Source organism: Ovis canadensis, chromosome 16, assembly GCF_042477335.2.
Source record: "Ovis canadensis isolate MfBH-ARS-UI-01 breed Bighorn chromosome 16, ARS-UI_OviCan_v2, whole genome shotgun sequence".
NCBI lineage: Eukaryota > Metazoa > Chordata > Mammalia > Artiodactyla > Bovidae > Ovis > Ovis canadensis.
The window spans coordinates 84,249,106-84,266,330 of NC_091260.1; the positions used below are offsets into that span (position 1 = coordinate 84,249,106).

General features: G+C 58.8%; 1 protein-coding gene across 1 annotated transcript; it reads right to left on the minus strand.

The window, feature by feature from the left end:
• Window positions 1–39: 39 nt before the first annotated feature.
• LOC138421538 (uncharacterized) lies at window positions 40–12,314 on the minus strand. The gene is made up of 3 exons (XM_069555745.1): window positions 12,210–12,314; window positions 7,875–7,993; window positions 40–2,235 (listed from the first exon to the last, which is right to left on the minus strand). Exons 2-3 carry the CDS (start codon window positions 7,983–7,985, stop codon window positions 1,141–1,143), a joined length of 1,206 nt encoding a protein of 401 aa, XP_069411846.1. The 5' UTR covers window positions 7,986–7,993; window positions 12,210–12,314; the 3' UTR covers window positions 40–1,140.
• Window positions 12,315–17,225: the final 4,911 nt, after the last annotated feature.

Genomic DNA, 17,225 nt, shown 5'->3' on the forward strand with positions numbered 1-17,225 from the left:
TGAAACACATGCTCTCAGCCATGGGTCCTGGGCCTCACATTTCTAGCAACACGTTTACTTTATTATGAGAGCCTTAAAGCACACCTTCCCTCTCATCGCCTCTGGGCACTGCCACCTGAGGCTTGGAAGCAGGAGGAACCTTGTGACGAGGGCGTGTCAGGAGCCGGAAAGGCCACAAAGGACAAGTGGCCCCAAGCCGCCGTAGGAGCCCTCAAGGCTCTCCTTCCCCGAAGGAAGTCTCACCTTCTGTCAAACTCACTTGACCCTTTATTTATAAAACGTGAGTGGCTCTTCCACTTCGGGTCTGTATTTTTTCCCCATATATTAGCGAAACACAACAGAAAGATTAAGTTCCAAAACACAGAGATGCTTAACTAACCGGAGGGCGAGCCCATGTTTGCAAGTGGACATGTGGTGTGACGTGTCAATTCTATAAATTCATTGTGATCCTAATCAAAGTTTCAACACAATCAGGCCCCACTCACACAGGAGAGCAAACGACAGAAGCGGCTGAGAAAGACACGCAGCGCTTCCGCTTCGAAGGAAGAAACGTATGAGCCCGTGTGCGAGCAGCTCAGGCCAAGCCAAGCAGCCGGGAAGCGGGTCATGGGCATGTCGGGCACAGGTGTCGGGCTCACGTGGCCAAGCATGTTTGGAAAAACGACTGTTCCTGTCGGGGGAAAAGGCATAAAAATTGTATCCCAAAGACAAATGCCGAAAACCTTAAGACGTGAGCGTTGGAAAACTGCGCGTGTATCAGAAGCAACGATAAAGCAGTGTGTTTAGAGCCTGTGAGAGTCAGGACCGTCTTCTATCAGACACTAGACACGCACACACAGCAAACGGGATGACTGCTTAAATGGACCACCTCAGAGTCCGGGGCTTCTCAGTTACACGACAGATGAAGCCCACAGACCAGGGAGTCTGGGGACATAAAGGACAATGAGACTCATGACCCAGAAACTGTAAAAACTCGGACAATCCAAACAGAACAGACAACAGGAAGACGGGCCAGAAGCAGATCCTCAGAGGAGGAAGTCATGACGCAAGGACGGAGGAGACGCCCAGACTCCCCAGTAAACGCCGCACAAGTGAAGACCACACCTGCCCCCGGCCCAGGCGCAGCCGTGGGGTCTTTTCTCAGGGGAGGGGCGAGGGTCTGCGGCTGACCCCAGGCATCCAGCGTCGCGCCCTTGTTGCTCCTGTGGAGTCCCCGACGTCGAGCTGGGGCCTGGCCCTCCGGGACGGGTCATCTCCCAGCTCCCCTGCACCTGTGCGGGCACCAGGCCGGTCGTGCCTTGTGAGCCAAGAGGAGGCCATGCACCCCCAGGCTGGCGGCACAGGGGGCTCTGTACCCACATCTTCCTTGTTACTGGTTGGTTTCTGGGTGGGGGTAGGCAGGCTGGAGCTTGACCTCAAAGTGGACCCGCTGGTTGATGATGGTGGAGCCACGGGAAGAGGGGGACAGGTCCCCACCTGACCACCAGCCAGCGCAGCAGCCGCGCCAGCCCCGTCCACCCGGACTTTGAGTTTACAGCCCCGCTCTCTGTGGCTTTCCGCCCACAGCCGCTGAAGCGAAGCCTCACGAAGCGTGCATCCATTCCCCAGTGGAACCCCCGACACACACTTTCCTCTGTGGTCCTTGGAAGGTCCCATGTGGAACCATCCCTGAAAATGGCCCCTCGGGGAGACAGCCAGGCTAACCCCGGTCCAAAGGTCACACTCAGTTAGGAGGCGGCGTTGGCTGGCCGGGGCGGGGGCTCGTGACCGGCAGCATGGCCCTCGGGCTGAGGCCGCGGTCAGGGTGAGTGACGGACGCTGGGTCGGTTTCATCCTAAAGGGTCGCAGGGGCGTCGATGCTGCCTGTGGAGCAGGGCCCCGCGTGCTGGACCAGCTCGTGTCAGCCCAGGCGGGAAGGAGCCGGGAGGAGGGGCCGCTTCTGCCCAGGAGGCCTCCGCAGAGATGCTGGGAGCCAGCCACTCCGGGTATCCTGCCTCCCGGCTGCGACGGACGAGTCTCGAATCTGGGTGGCTCGGGGCGTTGCCCCGGCTGCCTTCCACGCAGAGGGTGAGTGTGCAGGTGGGCTCCAGCTGCCCCTTTTGCTTCCGTCTCTCGTTCCCGGCAGCAGCGACGGTCAGGACGCAGTGTCCGTCTCCTCACTGGATCAGGGTTGGCTGGTTCCCTGCTGCGCTCCCACAGGGATTTCAAGGCCGGAAACCTGATAATTTCATTAAACTGACACAAGAGAGTTCACGAATTCAAACAGGCTCACCTGCTCCACAGAGCAACTCACCGATGGTTCTCAACTTATAAGGAGCTCAGCGGCCAGAGCCGCCCCACCAGTGGCTCAGGGCCCGAGGCTGGCCAGCGCCCACACCCTCACCTGCTCCCCAGAGACAGGGTGCCATGGGCCTGACACCTCGCCCGCTCCCCGGGAATGGAGCCAGGCACCGCAGGCCAGCCTCACACCTCGCCCGCTCCCTGGGGATGGGGGGTCCTGGGCCTCACACCTCACCCGCTCCCTGGGAGTGGGGTGCCCTGGGCCTCACACCCTCGCCCGCTCCCTGGGAGTGGGGTGCCCTGGGCCTCACACCTCGCCCGCTCCCTGGGAGTGGGGTGCCCTGGGCCTCACACCCTCGCCCCCGCCCCAGGGACGGGGAGGTGCCTTCCCGGCTGTCGCAGAGCAGAAGGCGTCTGCCAGCCGCGGCCTCATCAACCATCTGCCCTTGACACGTGAGGAAAACTCTGAGCCAAGAGAAAACATTGACTCGTCACTTAGCAGATAAGGCGATCGATTAAACCGGTCTGCCTCCACCGGGAGCCCTTTGAAAGGACAGCAGTTTAAAGTCCTGGTTGGTTGTGAAATGCTTGTTGAGGCCGTATCCACGCATTTAAGTGGAACTGTTTATACAGCATTACCATCTCTTAAAGACAATGTATGACACGTAACAGCCAAACAGTATTTAATCCGGTACATCCTGCGGCCGGGCCAGCATAACCAGAGCCCGAACCAGCGCGCTCGCAGGCCCCACCGTCCGGCCGCCCCTGGCCCCTCCGGCCCCTGTCCCCGCTGACGCCGCACAGCTCTGCCCAGCTTGTCCAGCTGGCTTGGCTGAGCCAGGATGCAGGCTGGCGTGGGCTCCCAACGCCGGGCTCCTGAGACCCGTCCTGTGTCGAGCGCGTCTGCAGTCCTTTATCCGTCTTGCTGAGCTCACCCACCACCGATTTCCATCCACTGTGCTGTGAACGGGCAGTGGCGCTGTGTCCAGTCTGGGGCTGTGGACGCTGACGCTGCTGTGGTCTGTTGGGTACGCGCCTTGGAGTGGTATCACGGGTCACTGTGTGCTCCTGAGCAAAGCCTCGGCAGGGATTCAGTCTTCCAGCTCCAGCTGCTCCACTCTGGGGCCATCGCTTACTGTTTCTGCTCTTCCATTTCAGCCCCCCTCGTGTGGAGCAGAAATTTGGAATTCTGGGGTAAGTGAAGTGTCCCCGAGCGTGTTTGTCCTGTTGGCCTGGTTCTCTTTCTAGAATCCCACGCTGCGTCACTTATTGCAACGTAGGTCCCCTGGGACGTCCCTGGTGGTCCAGCGGCTAGACTCCAAGCTCCCGATGCAAAGAGCCGGGGACTGACTCCTGATCAGGGGGCTATAGTCTACATGCTGCAACTGAGATCTGGCCAAAATGAGTAAATCATTGTTACTGTTCAGTCGCTAAGTCATGCCCTACTCTTCGTGACCCCGTGGATTACAGCATACCGACTCCCCTGTCCTTCACCATCTCCCAGAGCTTGCTCAGATTCATGTCCATCGAGTCGGTGATGCCATCCAGCCATCTCATCCTCTGTCGTCCCCTTCTCCTCCTGCCCTCAATCTTCCCCAGCATCAAGGCCTTTTCCAATGAGTCAGCTCTTCGCATGAGGTGGCCAAAGTACTGGAGCTTCAGCTTCAGCATCAGTTCTTCCAATGAGTATTCAGGGTTGATTTCCTTTAGGATTGACAGTTTGATCTCCTTGCTGTCCAAGGGACTCTCAAGAGTCTTCTCCAGCATCACAGTTCAAGGGCATCAGTTCTTTGATGTCCAACCTTCTTTTGGTCCAACTCTCACATCCACACATGACTGCTGGAAAAGCCATAGCTTTGACTAGATGGACCGTTGTTGGCAAAGTGAAGTCTCTGCTTTTCACTCTGTCTAGATTGGTCATAGCTTTCCTTCCAAGAAGTGAAGTGAAGTGAAGTGGAGTCACTCAGTCGTGTCCGACTCTTTGCGACCCCATGGACTGTAGCCTGGCAGGCTCCTCTGTCCATGGGGTTTTCCAGGCAAGAGTACTGGCGTGGATTGACATTTCCCTCCAAGGAGAAAGCACCTTTAATTCCGTGGCTGTAGTCACCGCCCACAGTGATCTCGGAGCCCAAGAAAGTGAAACAGGCTGCCATTTCCACTGTCCCCCGTCTAATTGCCGTGAACTAAACAAGTCCTCCCTCCAGGAGCAGTAGCTCTCCAGCTTTGTTCTTCCTCAAGATCATGCCTACTGCTGGCCTGCACTGATGGCTCAGTGTTGGATAACACTGAGTGGTAACTCGGTGATAGATAATGATCTGTCTGCCAATGTAGAGGATGCGGGTTCGACCCCTGGTCCAGGAAGACCCTCCCCGCTGCAGCACAGCTAAGCCCTTGTGCCTCAGCCACTCACTGCCCAGCTACACGCTAGAACCCCCCACTGCAACTCCTGAAGCCTGCCCGCCTACCGACTGGGCTCCACAGTGGGCAAAGGGGCCGCAGTGAGAAGCCCTCACACCCCAAAAAAGAGGAGCCCCCACTCAGCGCAACCAGAGAAAGCCTGTGAAAGCGAAAGCTGCCCAGTCGTGTCCGACTCTCTGCGACCCCTCAGACTACACAGTCCACAGAATTCTCCAGGCCAGAATACTGGAGTGGGGAGCCTTTCCCTTCTCCAGGGGATCGTCCCGACCCAGGGATCGAACCAGGGTCTCCTGCATTGCAGGCGGATTCTTTACCAACTGAGCTACCAGGAAAGGCAAAAGGAGAAAGCCTGCATGGCAACAAAGACCCCGTGCAACCAAAATAAATAAATAAGATTATGTCTGCTACTGACTCCTGAGAGTTCAATACATTTTTCAGAAATATTTAGTCGATGTCACAGACACACAACCTGCTAAGATTTTCATCAGAATTATAGTTAGCCTGTAAATCACCTTGGAGAAAATTCGTATTTTTAAATATTAAGAATCCGATTCATGAACATGCTCTTTATATTTTTTAGGATTTAAATGTTTTTCTGAATAACATGTGAATTTGATCAGATTTTTCTTGATAGCTTTTAGTGCAGCTTTAAATATTTAAAAGCTTTTTTCTAATTGTATTTGCTAGTATATAGGAAGATGAGTTTTAAATAATTCCTAAACTTTATTTTTCATAACACTTCCAAGTTTACAGAAAAATCAAACAGAAAGTACACAGAGTTCTCATGTACCGCTCCTCCGCTTGACCTACAGTTTCCTTATTACTAATATCCTGCATGGATGCGGTACCTTTGTTACACTTGAAAGGCCAATACTAACACCTTATGCTTAGCTGAAGCCCGTGGTTTGCACTGGGGTCCGCTTGGTGCCGCGAATTCTGAGGGTTTGGACAAATGCACAGTGAGCTGCATACAGAGTGGCCTCCTTGCCCTGAACCTCCGCCGCGCCTCCTACGCTCACCCCAGCCCCACAGACCCTGCAGCCACAGATGCGTCTACTGCTCCCATGCTTTTGCCTTTTCCAGCACGTCCTAGACTCGGCATGGTGCAGCGCGCAGCCTTTTCAGATCGGCTTCTCTCAGTAACATGCGTCTAGGATTCCTCCATGTCTTCCTATGGCTTGATAGCTCACCTTTTAAGGCAGTGAATAATATTCCACTGTCTGAATGGACCACAGTTTATCCGTCACCTACTGGCAGAAACTGTCCTTGGAAACACTTAGTTAACTGATCTTTTCCCACCTGTGTCTAATGTAAAGAAAGTAGCCTGTGTTTCTCTAAAGGGAGCCTCTAATTCAGACTCTGATCAAACACACCAGGTCCCCAGGCACCCCGGTGGTCAAGTTTTAGTGACACAGCAGTTGTCAGCCACAGTGAGCTGGCCCGTCTGAGCTGCTCTTCATCTCCAGTAAAACTCCTTCCAGGTGTGAGAGGGTGTTGCTGAGCCATGAAAGATGGGAGGATTCTTGGCCTCCAGAGAAGAGGAATTCAATCCGGAGCCAGTGACGAGGCTTGACTGCCCAGAGCTTCTGTGTCATAAGGTTTATTAAAGTATAAAAGAGATACAGAACACTTCTGACATAGACATCAGAAGGGGGCAGAAAGAGTGCCCCCTGCTAGTCTTTAGTCAAATGTTATATAGCTACTAGCACTCTGCTGATTAGAGAAAGGAAAAGTCTCAAAGCTCAGAAAATGGCACCAGGGCCCTCACCCACGACATGCAGTTTGAGATAACCTTGGCACCAGATGAGTCATCCTGAGTCATAAAACGATTAACATGAATCTCGAAGGAAGGCAAGTTTCCAAGCAAATGCAGTCTCACTAACATAGCTTAAGAGAGCAACGCGTGAGCACAGACACTGGTTTGTCAGTCGGTTCTGAGTCTCAGGCAGAACCGACCTGAAGACAGACTCTAGGGAAAATACACAGTTCCTTAACATAGCTTAAGACAAACACTTCCACAAGAAAACGCGGTGGTTAGCTCCAGGTTCGAGGAAAGTTACGTTCAGGTGGAACCAGGTGTCCTCATGGCAACACAGAGCTTTAACAGAAGCCTCCTTAGATCTGGACGGAGAAGAGGACCCGTCTAACACCTGTCTCCTCCTGCCGCTCAGAGAGATTGAAAATGTCTGAGGCTCGCAGCCTACTTCCTCGGTGTGGAGCCCCCTGGTCTTCCTGCCTGTTACCCTCTCAGGTGTGGCTTTCCTTTCTCTGAGCCAGGCAGTTCTCTTGGTACTGACCACATCCCTGCCAGCCCGGAGCACACTTGCTGTCGGTCAGCAAGCAGAACAGGGAGAAAGTGGGCAGGAGCCAGGTGGGTGCCCAGACGCAGCCCTCTGCTGATCAGACAAGGCCCGCCCTGGAGAGGTGCACAGAATCACCTGTTCTCACCCAGAAACACCCAGAATAAAGTCGGACCAAATATCTGACCGCTCGGTGACCCAGTCACGTCACACTGCGTGAGGTTTCATGGGTAGTTCTGGCTCCGTCTGGACGCTATGCTGGTTGCGGAGGGGGTGCTGGAGGTTCCTCCAGAGGCCACTGCGGCCGCCCCAGTGGGACCCACCGCTCGCGTGTCCGAGGCTCCAGCTGGCTTTCTCCGGTTCCTCCGGGGCTTCTCCTCCTGGGATCCGCTGGCATGGATCTGAGGTGGGGCCTGTTCAATTGTTCCATCACTCGGTCGTGTCCGACTCTTTGCGACCTTGTGGACCGCAGCACACCAGGCTTCCCTGTCCATCACCGACTCCCAGAGTCCACCCAAACCCATGTCCATTGAGTTGGTGATGCCATCCAACCATCTCATCCTCTGTCGTCCCCTTCCCCTCCTGCCTTCGATCTTTCCCAGCATCTGGGTCTTTTCCAATGAGCCGGCTCTTTGCATCAGGGGCCAAAGGACTGGCGCTTCAGCTTCAGTGGGGGCTTACAGGAGAACTTGGAGGCCTCCTAACAGCCCCTCCCTACCTTCTGGGGAAAGTCGGCCTAAGGAATATTTCTGAAGGAAACAGATAGCCCAGGAAAGGGACCAGGCTGCAGCCACTGCTGAGCACAACATGGCGCCCCTGAAACCCCAGGTCTGAGCACTTGAGGGGATTTCTCTCCCGTGAGTCATGCTCCCTCACCTGTGAAACAGCTGACGACCCCCAACCCTGCTGCCAGGCCTCCAGGGTAACGTGCACAGCACTTTGCAGACTCCAGTAGTTTGCTGTTGCCAATGGTATCATTATTTTCATCAGTCGGTCTAAGAAAGAAATGAAAATTTTTATTCAAACCAAACTGAAAGTTGCAACCTGAGAACAGTCTCTCTGGGACGTCCCTGGTGGTCCAGCGGTTGACAGTCCGCCTTGCGATGCGGGGGACGGGGGTTTGACCCCTGGTCGGGGAACTAAGATCCCACACGCATCCAGGGAATAAGCCCATGCACCTCAACTACTGAGCCCTCGAGCTCTGGAACCCGCGCCCCACAACTAGAGTCCATGAGGCTGAACTAAAGATCCCTCGTGTGCAACGAAGACCTAAGGCAGCCAAATAAACACATGGACGGGCCCGGCTTGACCCGTGCCAGGACAGGGCCGAGCTGCCAGCCCAGCCAGGAAGGCAGCCCTGGGCACTGCCCTTCCGTGCGAGGGACGCGCAGGCGGCCGGCGAGCCGGCAGGGAGGCCTGCCGCCCAGGCTCTGTACACCTTTACAGAGGGGGTGAACTTTCCAGCACATTTCCCCGGAGTGGGGGGCGGGGGTGTCCATCACGGGCAGGTCTGGGAAGTAGCCCTTAGCCACCTCCTCCCCCCCACTAGCCCCAGATCCCCCCCAACCAGCAGCGCCTCAGATCTGTGGTTCAGGGTCTGCTCAGTTCATCCAAAACCCCACTCCATGTGGCCCAACCTGAAGCCTGGGGCCTCTCCCAACAGGGAGGACAGCCCAGGCCTGGTCAGGGGTCACCAGGGCCCCTCAGGCATGGAGCCCTGGGTGCTGCCTTCCCAGCAGAGCAGGTCGAGGCACTGAAAGCGCCGATTCCAGCCCAAGGGCAGGACTGGAGCCGGCCGTGGCCTTTTCCCCAAGCCCCGCACGCTGGACACGCCCACATCCTGGTCGCGGTCAGCACACAGCCGGGCACTGCTTGTTCCCAGGGGTCAACTGACCTCTGACAGTCGAGTTCCTGTTTGCAGCACAGACACTGGGGGTGGGGGTGGGAAAACCTCTCGAGAGAGACCCGCAGCCCCTCCCCCACAGCCCCTCTGGAGCTGAAAGGCCACATCGACGCATGGAAGGGCCCCTGGCACCACCCACAGACAGGCTTCAGGCCCCTCTTAGAGGAAGCCTGCGGTGACAATGGGTGCCCGCTGGGGAAAGAGGTGCCTGCTGGGGAAAGAGCTACAAAAGCGCTGATTCTGGGGCCTCTGTCCAGAAACGACCCCAACACCCCACAGGGAGGGTCCCGCTGCCTCCAACTCCGAGAGGCACAGGCGCCTTGGAGGCCCCGGGGAACAGAGCCCACTCTCTGAGGGCGTGGCGAGGACGCGGGTGCAGAGCCCCGGCTCGGACAGCAGCGCGCGGCCTCGCCGCCACCGGCCGTCTGGGTGTCTCATCCGCTGCGCGCGAGGGTCTTGCCTCGTGCCTGCCCTACACCCACTCCCAGCTGGACACAGACCCTACCGCTTAAGGCCCCCTTTGCCCGTCTTTGGTGGGGGTCAGCCACCTGCTGCCAGCCAGGACGCTGCCTGTCCCCAGGGGTCCCTGGAGGCCCACCCATGGCCGTGAGGGGCTGGCCCCCGGGGCTGCTAGGCTTTGTGGCCGTTCAGCCTCGGCTGTGATCGCTCACTCCGTGACAGCAGGGCACAGTGGCTACAGCTGGCGCGAGCGCAGCGGCAAGGCCGCACTCCGGCAAAACCTCAGCTCTCAGCCTGTCCGTCCCGGGGCCCCTCACACATGTGAGGTGTGACCTGTGAGGGTCCTGAGTGTGCACGGATGGCCAGCCGCCACGCCCTCCCCCTCACCGGCTCCACCCGACTCCTGCGGGCACCTGCTCACCGCCAGCCTCCCACAGCGACTTCTTCCTGGGGGCAGCCTTCCCTGTGCAGGTCACACTGGATCTGACCCCCAGGTCAGAGCCGGAGCTCATCAGGAACACGCTTCTGTGTCCCGGGGTGGGGGCTGGGGTGCAGGGAGGGGGTGTGGAGGGGCGGGCGGGAGCCAGAGCTCTGTCTGCTGCAGACGTGTTGGGTCGGCGGGCAGGATGCGACGGCCACACCTGCCTACAGTGTGGAAGTAAAATGACCCTCTTCCCCAGACACTAACGAACCCGCCTGCAATGCAGGAGACCCAGGTTCTATCCCTGGGTCAGGAAGATCTCCTGGAGAAGGGAATGACTACCCACTCCAGTATTCTTGCCTGGAGAATCCCATGAACAGAGGAGCCTGGTGGGCTATAATCGTAGCATTGCAAAGGGTCAAATACAACTGGGCGAGTAACACTTTCACTTTTCGCCCAGCTTGGGGGTGTCCAGTTGGACGGCCTGTGTGTGAATTCCTCACGGTCCTCAGTCACCAGCCCTGACCACGTCCTTGCAGGCACATGACCCTCAGGTCACTCATTCCATCGAGAACACACGGGAAGGTGGCCGACCTACACAGCCACAGACACAGGTGGGTGGCTGCACGTCCTTCGCCCCCCCGGCGGTCCTGGTTCAACACAGACCCTGCAGGGACCTCCCTGTTCCCTCTCCTACACCCAAAAGCCCACCGCGTCCTGGGTGCCCCAGGAGCAGAATCACAGGCAACTCCGGGAGGAATGACAAGAGAGACCATTCTGGGAGCAGGTGAAACCTCGTGGGAAACTAAAGGTTTCCACCACTGTGCATGGAGTGGGGTGAGGGTGGAGGGGGTTGTATCTCGACATGTCCTCCCGCAGGGAACATCTGAGAGCTGTTTTCAGGAGGGAACCTCAGATTCCACGGCTCAGAGCACGGAGGAACACTCTGAGCACCCGATTCAGAGCTGGAGCTGGTTCTGGCAAGATCTGCCCGGGCGGGGGGCGGGGCGAGGGGGGCACCTTGAGCTTACAGTGATTCTCCGAACTCCGCCCGCCGCCCAACGCGCCCGCCTCATGGACACACTCGGGCCTCCCACCCCGCCCCGCTGCGCATGCCCGGTCCACTCCGGTCGGCGCCCCGGTGAGCGGAGACGGGATGCTCTCGGCCCGGGACGCTGCCCCTCCGTCCCATCCCAAGGTGTGACACGTAAACCACAGAAGGGGTTCCGGAGGCAAACAGGAGACCCCAGCGCGCTTCCCACCAGCAGTGGGCAGGGCCTGGCTGCCGGCAGCACTGCTCTGTTTTATAAAAAAACAGGAAACTCTACGGAGTCGTTACCGCACGGTTGTATCATCCTTGTTTTGACAGAAAGGACAGCTTCCAGATTAACTTTCCCTATTTAACTGAAAGCCTCCCACACTGGACCGTCCTGGAGAAAGTCACAGCCACGTGGATGCCACACAGGGCAGTCAGAAAGCAGTGGCCGGCGGGAAAATCAGCAGCCGTGGGGCCCCGAGCCCACGGGGTGTTCTCACAGCCCCCAGGGCGTCCCCTCCCGGGAAGCCTTGAAAACACGGTGAAAATCCGCACAGGTATCAGGGTGGCGGGGGACGGGGGGGGTGGTGGCCGGCCCAGTCACCGCACGGAGGAGGATGCTGAGGGGTGGGTCCCCAGCCTGGGTCAGGGGCACACAGAGACCCTGCCTGGCCTGCACCCGTGTCCCGAGGCTGGGTCTGCAGAGCTGCTGCTTGGCACGTGGACCACGCATCCATCACCCGCCTCCACAGGCTCCTGTCCTCCCCCGGAGCCCAGGTGGCCACGTTCAGTACACACCCATCTGCCTCCAGAACGCCCACCCGACTTGCGTCCAGGTGAAAACACCTGAAAACCACGCAGAGCTGTCCTGCGCCCGCCCACCCCTCAGAGAGGCGGGAAGGGGTGAAAGTAACTTCCCCGAAACCTGGCATGGAAAGAGAAGAGGCTGGCAAACGAGCCTCAGCCCCGCCCCAGCCCTGGCTGACCGCCCGCAGCTAGCGCTGCCGACGCGGCCCGGCGGCATCTCTCTGAGAACAGGGTGCCAGCGGAGCAAAGGAAGCGCGCCCTCTCCTCTTGCTGCCCCGCCGAGCTGAAGGGGGGCCCAGCAGCCTCCGCCGAGAGGAGCGCCGGCCCCTCCTGGGAGCCAAGCCGCGTTGACTGGACACCGGACAGCCCAGAAAGGCCTGACGGTGGCTGACAAGACCCCCGTGTTCCAAGGCCGGACACAGCAGGACCCCCTCCGGGAGCCAGCCGCACCCCACCCACTCAGCCCGTGTGTCCGCCGCAGGTGCCCTCCCGGCTCTGGAACCCTCCAGACACGCCCACCTCGTCCCGTGGGAAACAACAGAGCTTCCTCAGCAGCCCTTATGGTGGGCTGTGCCTGGGACCCACCGACATCACAGGCGGCCAGTCTCACCGGGGCGGGGCGGGGCGGGCGGGGCGGGGCGGGCCGGGCCGGGCCCTCCCTCCCGGGCCGCGTGAAGAGCCGGAGGTCCGAGCTCACTCAGCAGGTGGCTGAGGTCCAGGCACCCCTGGACACACTCCCCTCTCGGGGTCAGCGGATCCCCACTCCCTTCCAGGCACCATCCAAACGGCTCAGGTTTCGAAGGCAAAAGAGGACTGAGAGCTGAATGCCGCAGCCTCACAAAATCCGAGGGGCTGGAGGTCTGCCCAGGCCACGCCCAGTCCCGGGTCTGGGGGCCTCTCACGGCCGGCACACGAGTGCTGAGCCCCGCACAGACGTAGCGCCTCCAGAAGGAAAGGAAAGGTGGTCACGAATTCCCAGGTGCTGGAGGCAGTCATGGGGCAGGGTTTCCTCCTCGGGTTCACCCACTGAACCAGAAGAGGGTGCCCCCACCCCACCCCCGGGCTGACCTAATTACAGAGCTTTCTCTCAGGTCCATCTGCGAATCCGTCCCCGCAGCCCAGGCCAGCCGGTACCCTCTCTGTGCAAAGACCGTTGCGAGGGCAACAGAGGCTTTTTGTTGAGCCGCGGTTTCCAGGGCTGAGCCGGGCTCCCGCACTGAGGGTCTTGCTCCGCAGACCGTGGCCGCCTGGCGGGCGTCCAGCGGGGGACAGAGGGATCTGTGTGCCCCGCTGGGTCAGCGTCACAGCCCAGCCATGGCGGGAAGGCGGGGCGCCCGTTCCCAAAGCCCTGGCTTGTGTGAATGAGGTTCCTTTTCCCAAAGTCGCCAAAATGTCGTCCACACTGAAAGCTCACTGCCGGCCAGGCAGGGTCACCACAGTTCCATCTAAAATTAAAATACTTCGGAACCAGGAGCTGGTTTTCTTCCTCTTCTTCAACAAAGCCGCATGGAATAACCGAGACCAAACCCTCCCCGTTGGAATCACATTTGGCTGAGAACCGTCTGTGCCAAGTGTCAGCCTGAAACAATCCATCTGCTGACATTACAAACCCTGTGGAAGGCTGGGGACCACAGAGGTGCTGACGCCACCAGAAACACAGCCCGGGGAAATGAGATGCGCGTTCTCTTCAGCTTTGCTCTGAAAGCAGGAGAGCTTGGCCAGGAGCTGCATGCACACGCCGGGAGCCGTCAGACAGCCTGCCGTCAGCCTCTCACCTTCCAGCAGAAGATAAAACCTAAGGGTGGAGATTAGAAGTGGGAGACACCATAGTTTCAGCATCAAAAGAGGAAAACTCAGTGCCCGAAGTGCACATTCCCAGCTACACGCGGCCACCGGCGTGCTCAGCACCCATCCTGAGCCGGCCCGCCAGCTCTCCTGGGGCCCAGCCTTGTGCCGCCCACCCCCCAACCCCCATCCGCCTCTGTCCCCACTCTCAGCCCCCCCCCCCCGCCCTGGGGTCGTTTATGTCCCTTCAACTTTCCAAACAGTGTCTCACCGCCTCCTGTGTCTGCTGGTCAGGACACACTCCGTGTCTTCGAAGGGCCCCGAGTCCCATCCAAAGAGCTGTTAGAGCTCTCGGCGCCCTGCTCCTCCTCTTCAGCCCGAACGCGGTGACTGTCTCGGTGCTTCTAGAAAAGAGGAACGCCCTGCTCAGCTGCGGCTCCCAGGCTCTGCCCGGCAGGCCCCGGCGCCAGCGCTCCGGGGTCCCCGCCTGACGGCTCAGGGCTCCCCGCCAGCGTCTTCCCTCACCACCACCCCCTTCCACGGACCCTCGCGTCTCACACTTCCCAAACCAGATGCTTCTCTGCCAAGGGCTCCTGTGTGTTCCTGGATCGCAGGCCAGTGCGTCTCCACCGACCGGGTGTCTGCACGCGGGCTCCCGAGGGGCCTTCCTCCCGCCAAGCTCCACGGCTCGGGCGGCTGGTCGGTCCCCAGCACCGCCCCGCCAGCCCCTCTCACACCATGTCCTGGGGGGTGTCTCCGGCGCGTCCACGAGCTCCAGCATCTCCTCATCTCTCCTGCCCTATGGGTTCCCCCTCCAGGCAGGGCCTGTGCCGGGGCCCCCAGCTCACTTTTCTTTCTCAGAGCCGCGTAGACAGTCTGCAGGCTATCAAACAGTGCGGACACTTTTCCCGTGATGCTCACTGTGATCAAACAGTGCGGACACTTTTCCCGTGATGCTCACTGTGATCAAACAGTGGGGACACTTTTCCCGTGATGCTCACTATAACTTTTTTTTTTTTTTTGCCGAGTTGTGGCTTTTATTTTCAGCCGTTTATAGTGAAACTTTTAACATGCTGTCTTTTTTAATAGTTTCTTTTTATTCATTCGTTCGGCTCTGCCAGGTCTTAGCTGTGGCGTGTGGCATCTCGTTCCCCAGCTGGGGACTGAACTCAGGCCCTCTGCGCTGGAAGCGAGAGTCCTAACAGCTGGGCCAGGAGGGAGGTCCCTGCAGTGTACGACGTTGTCTCAGTGCACTGGCGTCCCTCTGGCTGGTGCTCCTGGTGGACTTATTCAGAAGTCCTTCCCTACCCACAAGTCACGAAGGTGTCTCCAGCTTTTTAACTTCAAGGTCCGTAGTGGAGCAGTGTTATTGCTCAGTCGTGTCTAACTCTTTGCAGCCCCCTGTGGACTGCAGCCCACCAGGCTTCTCTGTCCGTGGGATTTCCCAGGCAAGGGTACCAGGATGGGTTGCCATCCTCTTCTCCAGTGGATCTTTGCCACCCAGCGATCGGAGCTGGGTCTCCTGCGCTGCAGGCAGATTCTTTACCGACTAAGCCACCGGGTCGCACTTGCCACAGTTGGTCAGTAATTGGCTTGTGTGTGTGTGGGGGGGGAGGTTAATTTCAGTAGGATAAACATAAAATAAAGTTCACCGTTTTAACCATTGGGAAGCGGACCGTTCCAGGCCATTTGTGTGTTCTCAGCGTGGGACTACCATCACAGGCTGTCTCTTCACCCCCGGCTCACGCGTCCTCTAATCCATTTCTTCAACGCACCTGGCCGAGCGTCTCAGCCTCTAGTGAGGCCGCCTGGCTCAGGACGTGCCGTGGGCAGAAGCGCGGGGTCAGGGGACGACTCAGGACCAGCTCAGGGCACCAAGGAAGAGCCCGTGCCAGCCAGGCCCCTCGCCCACACCCGGCCGGTTTCACGTCACTCCAGCCGCCCCCACCCCCAGGCACTGCTGTTTTTAACGCGTCTTCTACGCAGCAGCGAGGCCCATTAGAAGTTGGTGACAAAGCTGTGGAGAAGATGTCGCTGCAGCTGCGGAGGGCCTGCACAGCCCGTCCCACCAGGAAAGGCCGTCCAGGGTCTCAAGGGCCCCTTCACGTGCCCGCTCCGTGTCTCATGGGGCCTGGCGTTCATACACCTGTAGGCACTTTCTTAGAGATTCCCAGGTGGCGCTGGTGGTGAGAAAACATGCCGGCCAACTCGGGAGACATGAGACGCAGGCTCCACCCCTGAGCGGGGAGACCCCATGGAGAAGGGAATGGCAACCCACTCCAGTATTCTTGCCTGGAGAATCCCATGGACAAAGGACCCTGAGTCCCTTGGATGGCAAGGAGATCCAACCAGTCCATCCTAAAGGAAATCAGTCCTGAGTGTTCATTGGAAGGACTGATGCTGAAGCTGAACCTCCAATCCCTTGGCCCCCTGATGGGAAGAGCAGACTCATTGGAAAAGACCCTGATGCTGGGAAAGACTGAAGGCCGGAGAAGGGGACGACAGAGGATGAGATGGTTGGATGGCGTCACCAACTCAATGGACATGAGTTTGAATAAACTCTGGGAAATTGTGATGGACAGGGACTGCATGCCGCAGTCCATGGGGTCGCAGAGAGTCGGACACGACTGAGCAACTGGACAACAAAGCGCTTTCTTTAAGGAAAAAAGCGTGAAATCACAGTAGATTAGGGACGAGACGGAGCATTTGCTGAAAATGAGCGGAGGAAGAGCTGCGCACCACGAGCTCTAAAGCCGCAGGACAAGGTTTGAAAGAAGAAGGAGCCACCCAGCCGGGGCCGCGGAGGCCCGAGCCTGGCCACAGTCGTGGCAGTTCAGGGAAGCCCCCTTCTGCTTTGCAGGTCCTGGGGAAGGGCTTCCCTCTGACCTCAGCTGTGTGACCTTCTCACCTGGCCTCAGATTCCAGCTCGGCCAGGTCCCGGGTGCCTGCGGGCAGCAGAGTGCTTGCTTGGATCTTCCTCTTTTGGGGGTGTGCGTCACAGAGGCCCACGTGGGTCTAGAGTCTGGGAGTGAGGAGGTCCTGCGGAAACCGGAACCTCACCCGGGGAGGGGGCACCCCCCAGTGCCCCCATACTGCAGAGGACGCTCTGGAAGAGGAGGGGAGAGGGGACCTGATGTTTTAGGGCGACTGCCTGGCACCCTGGGCAAGGACGGTGTCCCTGGCCGATGGACACGAGCGCCTCCCAGGGAGGCTGTGCCAGTGGGGTGGGCCCACGGCTTCCGGGCTGAAGGAGGAGGAAAAGGGCTTGCTTCTCTGACTTGGGCGTGTTCTCACTGTGTGGATGGTTAACACGCAGCTGTCGGTGAAGGATGGCATCGTCGTCGCGGCAGAGAAGACCTCTGACCCCCTGCAGCCCCCGCACATGCTCCGAGGCCCACTGCCCTCTGCTCACCAGGGACCCTGGCCCCTACGAGGCCGTCAGGTCCTTCCTCTCGATCTCCTCAAGCTCAGTCCCCAAGGGAGGGATCGACCCCTGGGTCCGGCACCAGCAGCCTGCTCGGGGGTAACCCCGTGCCCCCCACATCTGCCTGCCCCATCTTCCTCTCCAGGGCTGTGCTTCCTCTGTGAACCCCATCATCCACCCTGTATCATTCCATCCATGTCCCTCAGCCAGACCAGACCTGTGAGCATGCCTTTCAGGCCTGGCGGAGAGGAAGCTCACTGGCTCTGAGGATCTGAAAGGGACCAGAGGCAACGTGAGCGTCCCTGACGGTAACGAAGTGGTGACATGCTGACGCAGATGATGTGATTCTGGCAGAAACGTGCAGATCCAAGACTCCAGGGGCCGTTGCACAG

What these genes read in the sequence shown, in the direction of transcription:
- LOC138421538 (XM_069555745.1), bottom strand. Translation starts at nt 7,985, where the DNA reads ATGAAAATAATGATACCATTGGCAACAGCAAACTACTGGAGTCTGCAA. An exon ending in GGTCGTCAGCTGTTTCACAG is followed by an intron (nt 2,236 to 7,874) that starts GTGAGGGAGCAT and finishes CTCTTGTGTCAG; the next exon opens with TTTAATGAAATTATCAGGTT.